Source organism: Photinus pyralis, unplaced genomic scaffold (genome assembly GCF_008802855.1).
Source record: "Photinus pyralis isolate 1611_PpyrPB1 unplaced genomic scaffold, Ppyr1.3 Ppyr1.4_LG8, whole genome shotgun sequence".
Taxonomy (NCBI): domain Eukaryota; kingdom Metazoa; phylum Arthropoda; class Insecta; order Coleoptera; family Lampyridae; genus Photinus; species Photinus pyralis.
Genome location: NW_022170819.1, coordinates 8,643,147 through 8,654,918, shown reverse-complemented (window position 1 = coordinate 8,654,918; position 11,772 = coordinate 8,643,147). Strand labels below are relative to the sequence as shown.

General features: G+C 37.2%; 1 protein-coding gene across 2 annotated transcripts; it reads right to left on the bottom strand.

The window, feature by feature from the left end:
* Positions 1-4,410: 4,410 nt before the first annotated feature.
* On the bottom strand, positions 4,411-11,390 carry LOC116179680. Of its 2 annotated transcripts, XM_031499494.1 has the most exons (4): positions 9,374-11,390; positions 5,900-6,069; positions 5,624-5,839; positions 4,411-4,871 (listed from the first exon to the last, which is right to left on the bottom strand). In XM_031499494.1, the coding sequence occupies exons 1-4, from the start codon at positions 9,525-9,527 to the stop codon at positions 4,833-4,835; spliced, it is 579 nt and encodes a 192-aa protein (XP_031355354.1). In that variant the 5' UTR covers positions 9,528-11,390; the 3' UTR covers positions 4,411-4,832. The 2 variants fall into 2 exon arrangements, with proteins under 2 accessions (XP_031355354.1, XP_031355353.1); XM_031499493.1 differs by lacking the exon at positions 4,411-4,871 and having other exon boundaries at positions 5,564-5,839.
* Between the last annotated feature and the right edge of the window lie 382 nt (positions 11,391-11,772).

Below are 11,772 nucleotides of genomic sequence, written 5' to 3'. Positions count from 1 at the left end.
CGAAATATATTGTATATTTCATACATAATGGGCACCCTGTTTATAATACTCGATACTTAAGGAGCGGAACATATGTAATTTGTTGTGAGTCATATAACTGCTAGCACATCTAGCTTTTGGCTTGCGCAATTTGTAACAGGATGGCGGCTAAATTCCAAAAGTCAGAGAATATACGTCGTAATAGAGGTCGCAAAGACAAAACCCACGATATACCCCGTACTTCCCTCAAATTTATCCGCTTCAGACGCTATCTATTTGTCTTTTAAGTGGAGAACGCCAAAAAATATTAAATACAGCGTATACTATACTAAAAGCTTGCTTATTATTGGAGCTATGTAACGGTAGCTATAGATTTGAATTTAAATTTTGTCGAAATTTCGTTGTGAAGTTTTGGGTTTTTAAGGGTAGAGTAGTTTAAATACAGGTTGTCAAAATTTATAGGGCCGATTTCCCAATAAGGAATGTTCATAATGAGATTTATAAACCGTTTGTCCTTGCTGCGTATTTCAATTCAATGAATCTTTGTTGTCTAATAGATTTCGGATGCAGGAGTGACAAGATATAGCTAGGGCCTAGCTCATATTCTATTGTTTCGATTGGGTGTATTGAGTTACAGCTGCGATAACTCGGATTGGGAAAAACAATCTTGCAACTTTGTGTGTGGGATGTTGATTAACGACCGTGAATCATATGTAATTGGTAGTGCAGTAATACAGTAGCAAGTGAACGATTAGAAATGACCGCCTGGGGTGATAATTCGCCATTTTGCGGGTGTCATTAATTAAGTGAGATTGAGTGGAGGTGGAGTGAAATTTACTAGCTGTCGAAGACGGAAAAATGATTTTCCACTACTTTATCTTTGAATTTTTAAATGGGTATGATTTCAACCAACCCCACACATTTACAAATATTTACAAGAACCCGGATTCGAACTAGGGACCTCAGTACCACAGTTGAGCTTCATCTGCATCTCCAATGAATGCTAAAGACAGTAATGAGTCTATACCCCTCGAGATTTGAACTTGAACTTGGAGAAGGTTTCAACTTCATTAGGAAAATGTCTGCTTTTCCGATACATGCTTTAAATTGTACGTGTAAGTGTAGATGTCTTTTTGGGAGAAGGGAGAGTTATTGGAGACTGTTCTCTACACCTCGTATAACGAGTGACAAATATTTTCTACTGAATTATTTTACCATTCCTAATAAGTATCTCAAATTTTACCACTATAACTATTTGCATGAAATTTTTTCTCTTCTAAATAAAAGCAATACCGTTAAGATCTAAGCCCCACAGTCAAACATTTGTCCTGAAAATTACATTAAAGGTAAAAATACTATTTCTCTCTAGGCCACACTTTCAAATGGAAACTATTATTTGAACGTGCAATACAATTAATACGAAACAATCTATAAGAAAGGAATAAAATTTCAAAATTTTCATTTAAAATTCCGCAACGCCGTCACGTACATTCTTAGAAGGCCCGCATCCAGCATTTCATAACAAACAGCACGTCCGTATAAATAAATATCTAAAGAATCTCACGGCAATAATAAAACGCAGCTTTCGTACCTGCTTATAACAAATCCGTTGAATTAAAATTAACAAATAACGGGCATTGTGAAAATAAGGTTAATCCGGTTAGTTCCAAAACGGCAAGGTCGCATTTTATCCCGGTGGATTTGCGGCTGACGAATCGATCTGAAGCAATTATTTATAACGCGCCGATGTTTAATTAGGTACATGAAATAAATTGTTTTGGCACAGATTTCATGAACTTTATACTGCCGACTACAAAACTGTGAATAGACGGTGAGAGTCCAGTTCATTTTATGATTAAAAAATATCACACTATTCCAGAAATCGAAAATCGGGAAGATACGAACACAAATTTCCGCCATTTGCGTAGGAAAAGAGACCAAGTGAGTGATGAAATGGGGGCAGATAAAATGTGCCTTTCAATTCAGCATAATATTACATAATTGGTAATTAGAATCGCAGTTTCTTTCTTCAACCGGTGCCAATCAAAAGAAACTGAAGAGTCATTCAGATTGTTGCTTCCGAATAGTGGGCAACATCTGTCAACTACATACTTGCACATTAACCTAAAACGATACACCATACACAATTCGCAGTTTTGAAGAAAGTCCACCACATTCACCTCGGTTTATAATGAGACTCTTAGTACTGTTTTTAAATGGACCCAAGAAATCGCATGATCATGCTGGCCGTTTTATTGCACATTGTCTGCCCTTCATTTTACTACCATTGAACTACTGTTTAACAGCCAAAGAGTGTTGTGATCGATCCACTTCTGACTAATAGTATGATTCCTTTTGACCCACTTCACTCTCCGGAGGTTTTCAAAACTTGCTCAAGCATCGAGTTCCTGCAGAGAGGAATATTTTCATTATTCCAGTTATTAAGAAAGTATGAATCGGTTTAATCGATTGATTTAATGATACTTAATTGGCCCGATCGACAATTTCTCTTAAACCTAGTGCTCCTGAGGGCTGAACGTTTTCGATGACAACATCGGTGGGTTTGGGGGGGTATGGGACACCCTCCAAGAAAAAAGAGAATGATTCAATGTTCTCTTCCCTACACGTACCAAAATCATGTATTCCATACCCCCAGACATCCAGGTTTTACGTTCTTCCTCACAACGTATAGTGCCCATAGCACTTCCACTGTAATTTTTGGAAAGGAACCATCCTGCGTAATACTAGGAGTCTGTGGGGTATGGAATCTTGGTCAGGAAAGCAAGATTCAATGTCGTTTATATAAAACTACTACGAGACGCCTTAGGGGCGAACGTTTTCAATGATATAGTAACACCGGGGGGTATGAAATACTCCCACAGAAAAAATCAGTTCAATATCAAAATGCAAAATGCACCGACTAAGAAACATGAGTTTAACCAGCCGTTACTGTTAGCGTTCCGAAAAAAACTTCTCAGATTCAATTTTTTATTTCAAGAGCGGGTCTTCGATTCGAAAATGTTCCTTCGCTTATATTTTACCACTCGTCTTCTACGCACTTTTTCATGTCTTTTTCGCAGTTATCATTTGTCTAGATTTCTTTTCGCCAACTGAATCTCAACCCAAATCTCTCCCCTTATCTATCCACTTCTCTATTGTAAGCTGGTTGTAAGTCTTTTAACACCCTTCGGGATTTCTTTTACACCTCCCTTCTGTCACCTTCACGCTACACTTGTACCTCTTTAAGCCACCCCCTGCAGTGCCTACCTTCCCCTTTATTCGTATTCTCCACGATTCTCTTCCGTCATTCTTACTTTAAACCACCCTCGCTCCTTCACATTTCGTCGCGTTTCCTTTGACATTTGGTATTTTTCGTACCCCTCGCAGATCTGTTTGCATTTCCTGTTCCCGCCTCTTTAACATCGCGTGGTCGCCACCTCTCTTGTGCCTCTTTTACACCTTCCTTGCCCTTTACCCTTTCATATTTCTCTCACATTCATTTTTAGCGCATTTTTTAAGAACTAAAAAAAATCTACTATTGTTTGTGTTTCTTCCGTCCGTCTGTCCGTCCGTTCGGACTCATTTCGGTGGTTTTGAACTACTTTGATGATTTCAATTCTCTCTCCCAAGATGCTGCAACGGTAGCTTTTAATATGGATTTATTTTTCAAATTTAGTGATATTTGGGGGTAGTTGAAATATATGCTGGATCATTTCAAATTTTAAGTAAATTTAGATTTGGGTAGAAGAAGAATCAGATACCGTTATTTTATTTATGTAATTAAGGGCTTCTTTAAGAAAAATAGTCGTGACTTATAATCGATTGAAGTTTAAAAAATGTATTAACGAGAGCTGTTTTGTTAAAGATATCAACGTCTGGGAAAATTTGAAAGCGTTGAATTAAGGGTAGTTCAAAAATGGTGGCCACGAAAATTAATCTAGTTGGGTTGAAAGTCGTAGCTAAAGCTGTAAATACGAAACCTGAAAATTGAAACTATTTCATTGTTTGATTTTTTTCAAAATTGTATGGTCACTTTGTGTTTAATTTTGCGAGAAAACAATTTAGAAAAGCAGGTTTTGAAGTCAATTTTCAGAAAAATAGGAAAGGAAAAACTTTCGGTATGTACGTCACCGTAAAAATGTATGTTAAGAGCGAGATCGGGATGTTACTCCAAAGAAGGGAGGGTTCACCCCCATAACTGAGACTGGTAATTAATTACAAAATCCGTTGTTCGAAAGTTCGAATTCGTTATTCTAAAGTTCGAGAGTTGCAAAAATTGCCAATATCGCCTGGTTAAAAATTGATACTATTTTGATAATTGGAAATTTCCATTCGATCCACACACACTGTATTGAGTAGCATTTTTTAAATTAGGAATACAACAATATACGGCAAACAAACAAAACAAAGTTGGAAACTGTTGGTTTCAACAGAATGGTGCACCCGTGCACAACGCCCTAGTCGTGCGAGAATACCTATCGCATAAGTTTCTTGGACAATGGAAAATTTCTCCGATAGGTATTCTCTCCCACGATAACGTTACTTCAAATATGACATAAAAAATTATAATCTGGGACTTTCGTTCTCTGGAAATGCAACAGATGTCTTTCCCTCATATGTGCCAGCATTAACGATGCAGCGAAGACTTTTTTTAAATGATGCTCCCTATTCGTCCACGCCAACCACCTTTCATATTCTTCATAATAGGCTTTTGGATTTTTCAGTAACCAACTTTTTCTGCTTCTGCAACAAGCCACTAAATGGAGGGTGTATTTCTTCTTCAATCGAAGTTATGTTATTTACAAAGACGGTGATTTTTATAAGTAAACGCCAAGTCGATGACAATCATGGAACTACGAATATTCAGCCCACTTAATTGGCACTGTATTCGACTATAACCAAAGAATATTATTAGTTACTCTTTGCTATAACGCCAATATGGTTTTTCTTTTATTTCTCTTATTTTTAAATTATTTTGCAGGTATAATAAAAAATTACTATAAGAAACGAGTCTATTGGACTATTGGTCTCTAAAGCACTTGCGTTTAAAGGCACGTTGATTATACACTTTTTTCTTAATATACTGTTGTATGGTGTTTAAAATATTAAAGCACCGAAAACTACATTCCAAAAGTCAAATATCTCAAGACGAAAGTAATTTAAAAAAACGAATTGGGACTGTTACAAAGCTTAGACGTTTCAAAACTGCAAACTTTCTACAAAACAACAACAAATTAGCCATATCAAGACTTTTGACTTTCATCTGAAATTCGATGATAGTGGCATTACTGTTCAACAGGTTCGATTTATAAATCAATAATCCTGTGACTTATTCTTTTAACAAATGCACTTGTTTAGGGGTCTATCGCAATTACTGCAGGAAAGTTATTTATAATTATTACCTGAATACATACTAATCATGGGCATAAGCAGTTCAGTTACGGCTAAGAGTAATAGTTTGATCTTGATAATATAAATACCATATAAACATAAATTACATGTTACGTAAGTGTAATTATTTAACTCAATTAACTTTCAAATAGATTATTATAGTAGGTAGGTAGTAATAAATCGCCTACTTTTTTCCTTCAAGTTTATGCTACGTACAGATCGCGGTGTAATTTGGGTTGCCTAGAATACGTACCTCATCCGTTATGTCCCCCAAATGTTGTACATCTTCAGTCTCCTTTACATCGTCAATTTCCTCCCTGGATATAACACGTCGTTCCTTCACCTCCCTGACGAGCCCATCCGGATTGGGCACGGCCACTGCCTTGTCTAAAATTGCAATTTTCTCCTCGCCCCCGTTTTCCAGCGCCGCCGTTTCCTTATCCTTATCATCGTCGCCGTGTTTGCGTAACTAAAAATGCGAAACATGTACCAATTTCTACGGGCCAAGTGAAAAATCAAAATAATTTACCTCGGTTTGATGATAACTCTGTGTTTCGGTATCCTCGGTGGTGTTGGTGGTGACCACTGGACCGGAATCCTCGACGACCTTTCCATCTTCCAAGACCACTTGGCGTTTGACTCGAGTTTCGATTTGCTTTGTGTTCGTCACCTCAGTCTTTTTTTTGCTAACCCATTCTTCTGCAAATTCAAACAGTGTATTAATAGTCTGATACATTACCTAAATAGTAGTGAGTTAAAATGTTTACAACATTTAGACAATTAACACATAACAATCCTCTAACAAGACGCTGAGATTAGGTAATTATACCAGCAGTGGTGTCAAAGTGCATTCAAGAAGAACGAGAGAAATAGGATTAGTTTCGGAACGGGGAATGTTAGAACCCTGCTTCAAGGCGAAAAACTAGAAAACCTAAACCGAGAAATGCTAAGAACCCATTTGGACTTTATTGATGTCAATGAAGTGAGATGGGGGTGGATTTTTATAGGGAAGATAAATTTGGTGGTTTTAAGTTTCCACAATCTGTAAAGAAATTGAGAACGTTCTGGGAGTGATCCAGTTTGAAAAACAAAGCATCGTTTTTTTAATTTGTTTATTTAATTAATCAATGACTATGGAATCTACGGTGATCGGGATTGTCATATTGTTTTGTTATTAAAAGAAGTGGCCAAATACACAATTTCAAAACGATCGGATGCATTTTACTTAGTAATAACAAATTGTTAATTTTCGGGATTACTGTTTTCCATAAAAAAACAATAACATTTGAAAATGAACGTTTCGGATCAACTGTATCTTACAGAAACTTCAATTATAAATAAATTCATGTCTATTCGTTTTTTCCCTCATAGCTATAAGTAGTTAAAGAGATAATCGAAGCCAAATGGGAAAAAACGAAATTTTCCCATTTTTGTTCTACTGCCTAACCCTGAATCCTCCATCCTCGACTGCCTGCCTCCATCTTTCTAGCTTTTCTTTCATTTGCTCTTTGCTTCATCTGGTCCAAGCGGCGTGTTCTCGTACTTCCTCCATCAGCACGTCCATTATTATATTAAATAAATTTGAGCTGCTCCGCGCAGATCCCTGATGTACTCAAACTCCCACAGGAAACATATCCATCAGTCCAACACTTAATCTTTCCCTAGTATGTGCTCCATCATACATATCCTTCACCAGCCGCACGAAACTTTTCTGGTACTCTTTTAACCAGATTTCATCCCCATGGTGCATGATTCCGTGGGTTTTTTCCAAATCCCTCCAAGCATTGGACATTTTCTCCTTCGGGCATCGTGTGCTTTGCTCTTTGGTGCAATATTATAACTTGATATGCCACAGTTTTTTCACCTGAATAACACCCAAAATCTGGCAAAAACAGCCAAGACAACTCTCTAAATTAAAAAAAACGAAGTTTTGCTACGCGATGTCATTCTCCTAGACTAAATCGGCCGTAATTGTTGTTTTTTTCTAAATATATGAACTTTCTCATTGAGTGAATTATGTAATCCCGAGATGTAAGTCGGGATTATACTTAATCCCGAGTTACAAGTCGGGATTGTACTTAATCTCGTGAAATAAGTCGAGATTATACTTAATCCCGAGATATAAGTCGGGATTATACGTAATCTCGAGATGTAAGTCAGGGTTATACTTAATCCCGAGATATAAGTCGGGATTATACTTAATCCCAAGATGTAAGTGAGGATTATACATAATCCCGAGATACAAGTCGGAATTATACCCAATCCCGACATGTAAGTGAGGATTATACTTAAGTGAGGATTATACTTATGTATAATCCTCACTTACATCTCGAGATTACGTATAAACCCAACTTATATCTCGGGATTAAGTATAATCCCGACTTATTTCTCGTGATTACGTATAATCCCGACCTATATCTCGGGATTACGTATAATCCCGACTTATATCTCGGGATTACACAATTTGAACTACCTTGTCCGTTCTACGCTTTCGTAGAATAATGAATTAAGAAGCGAAACTAAAAGGGCGAGAGATAAATGGCTGCTAAATGAATGCAAAGATATAGAAGAGCTCGATCGAAGAGCTTGAACGAATAATTATAGAGGAAGAATCGGAAGTATCAAGAAAAGATACGGGTGGGTGTATATTTTGATGTCAGAAATAAAGAGATATGAAGAATGGTAAGGCTTTTGGGATAGACGGATACCGGTAGAGTTAATAAAGTATTTAGAAGAGGATTCCGAAGAAGAAGGAATGATGATACTGAGGATTAACGAGAGTGTGGCCGAAGACTTTCTTAGAACCTTTATGAAACCACTTCAGAAAAAGAAGGGAACAAAGAAAGGCGGCTGCTAGGATTTTGTTGCCGGTGTTGGATAGGAGGTTGAGGAGGATAATGGGGGGGGGGGCAGTGGGGAAAGGTCAATTTGGATTCCGAAGGTGTTTGGGAACGAGGGATGCAATTGCCGTGGTAAAAACAATTGGAGAAAGATATATAGAAGGAGGAGGAACTGTAAATCTGTGCCTAATAGATCTGAAAAGGCATTCGATTGTGTGAAATTAAGAAAAAAAATGTTAGAAGTATTAAGGGACAAGGGTGTGGAATGGAGAGAGAGAAGGAGGTGGAACTAAAGGTGGGTGATAACAGACTGAATGGTTTAGAATAGGAAGGAGAGGCAGGAATGTTGTCTATCACCAACTTGGTGCGTTCAACCTGGGACACACGGTATATTTAATATTTTGTTGGAAATTAGCAAGTCTTCCTTGGCTGGGAGGTTTTTGGGTTTTTCGGAAACGATCATTGAATCTTCTTTTGTTGGAGGGTCTAATGCTCTTGGCAAGGCTTCTGGGTATCATTTTGTCAACTAGAAAACCATTTTTTTAAACCTACATTGTGGCATTCTTAAAATGGGATTTATCTAATGATTCGTAAAATTCGAGACCAGACTTATTTTTCGAATCGACGGAGTGCCTGAAAATGCAAAGTCTGGTCTATTCGACTTCTCGAAAACGAGATTCTCGTGGGTATCACTGATGAAAAGTGGAGTTTAATGTGGAATTAGTAGAATTGTTACTTGGAATGACTATAGGTACAAATTTTATGGTGCGATTTCCCATTCGCCCATTAATAAGGATACAATCATTGTTTTGGAAGGGGCTGTTTCAGTTGAATCACCACAGTAAAATCTATGATTAGGCAAGAAATAGTAGAGACTTGATCTAGGAGAAGATTTTTAGTTTAACATCGGATAACTTGAAAATGAAGAACACAATATTGTTGTTATAGAGTAAAAACTGTTCAAAATTACTCAAAAAATGTACATTGCGATGTCGGTACTCAAATTTTGTGCAGTTTACATAGACCAAAAGCTCCTGACTCTGGATTGAAATGAAAGTTCCAGGCTGATAACAATCTTCAAATTATTTACTTTTGAACGCCTTGTACGTTATACTTTAATCATGGTTTAGGTAGTGAGTGTTTAAAAAAATGAAGATTCTTACCTTCTTTCACAGTGGCGAAAGTCTCCCCCGGCTCCACCTGCGTAAGAAAAGATTGGTCAATAACAACTTGAGACACATAAAAAACGCGACTTGGTGGCGAAACTTGACGCTTTTTTGGACCATGGGGGTCCACCACGATTACGATCACCACCATTCAACATGGCACTATCAGTCTAAACACCTTAACTATAAGTCTATCATCGCCAAAATATCACAGAAGCTGAGCTCGTTCGTTCCTTCGATACATTCATTTATAATCCCGCATAACTTTCGGATACGCGACCGACGTCCGTTCTCAATTTCATAACGTCCATTTATTAACTAATGAGCCGTTAATTATTTATGGGCAGAGTACGCGACGGTTTTTCTAATAAAGGAAACTGAGGTACTTCACGGCTAATTAATTACAGGACCGTATTACAAACTGTACTGCTTTTAGACCTTGAGTTTATAATTTGAAAAACATCACACACACCTTTGTACCTTAGTACAATTATTTAAAGTTAATGGCGTTCCACCGAGTTTGTTTTCTGTTATTACTACAATTGCGTAATGGGCGTCGGCGACTTTTTCGAAAACTCTAAAAAGAGCCGCTTTACGACGAGATCTAATGCATAACTAAACTCGTGGAAAAGTTAATGAAGGTAGCAGGCACAATTTGTATGCCGGGTATTTGTTGCATCATTGCATTGTTCTTGGACGCCGCCTCCTCAAGCACCTGTATGCAGAGTGTCCCAGTTTCCGCGTACATTTTGTATAAACAAAATTTTTTCGAATGCGTTTCATTATCGCCGATCTTGATTAGATCCGCGAAGGTTGCGGTGTTGGTTTTTTCAGTTTCATATAACATTTTGCTCCATGCAACGATGTACACGCGAAGGTTATTCATATCAAATGGTATTACTGTGACATATTACGCATCGTAAATGGATTTGAATAAATTAGAAAACGTCGTTCCGATTTGGGAGAAGAACGGAAATCGGCAGGATTTGTTAGGTAACGTCCTATTGGCCGATTTGGAGATTTATGAGTTGAACGTGTCTGAAATGGGACCTACTTCGTTCCGCCGAAGGCTACTGTTACCTCATCTATTTACAAAAACTCTCATCATTCAATTATGAAGAGCTAGTGTCACAACACTAGCAGTAAAAGTTTAAGAGGGGTAGGTGTGAACTCTCCCACTGATGTCATCAGTTCAAGTTCTTACAAATTGCTTTGGTAATGTGCGCGAAGATCATCAGCAAATTGGAAGGGGTAGTTTTTCTTCTCAATTCTAGATAAGGTGATCTAAGGGGAAAACCTTTTACATCGCACTTCCCTTACTTCCTCAAAAATGTTGACTTCCTGGTATGTTTCTATACCTAACTACATGGCAAAAATCTGCGTATTACTAATGTAATTAATAAGTTTATTACCAAAAGAACAATAACGATCATGGAGTGAGGTGTCTGACAAACTCAAACTAACTTGATCTAATTGAAAAAACAAAGAGTCTTTCCTTTATCCCCACTGGAACTGCATTTTTTTCTGCCTCACAAATTTCCGACGACAATTTCTTTAACCAAACAATTTCTTGCCTAACTCTTGGAACATGAGACACTTCCATTAAGAAACTGTAAACAGTGGTGGACCGTCGATTATCAAAATCGTTGGCCCAATCAGTGTCGGTGAAAGCTTTCGTGTCTTCATCGTTTCTCTTGAACCCAAACTTAAAGTGTAAAGTTCCTTTGATATAACGAAAAACGCGCTTGACCGCTGCCCAGTGAACTTTCTCTGGATTTTTGTTGAACTTAAGCTCGAATTGCGTAAGAAATATCAGGTGCTGCATATATTAAACAGCCAATTGCCGCTTGATAAGATATTTCCTTCATCTCATTAATGGAAAAACTCCTTGGATAATTTTTAATTTGCATCCATAGGAATAGCAATACTCTTACCTTCCCCGCTACTCTATCAGGCTCAACTTTCATCCCAAGGATATAATCTACTTCACCAATATCCTTCATCTTAAAAGTATCTTTCAGAAATTGTTGTAACTTTTACTACATGTTGTTTGTAAAAATCGAAATATCGTACAAGAAAATAATATAAGTCTGATTTTCTAATAAAATTCGTAATTTTAAAACGAAAAGGAACATTATCCTTAGAGTGCAATTGTAGGGTTGCTTATGGACAATTTATACATAATCAATTAACGGAACCCAAATATTTGATGTACTACATAAATTACAACCCCCACAATCCAGGATTACTATAAATATGTCTGAATTTTCTAAAAAAACTCGTAATTTTAAAACGAAAAGGAACATTATCCTTAGAGTGCAATTGTAGGGTTGCTTATGGACAATTTATACATAATCAATTAACAGAAACCAAATATTTGATGTACTACATAAATT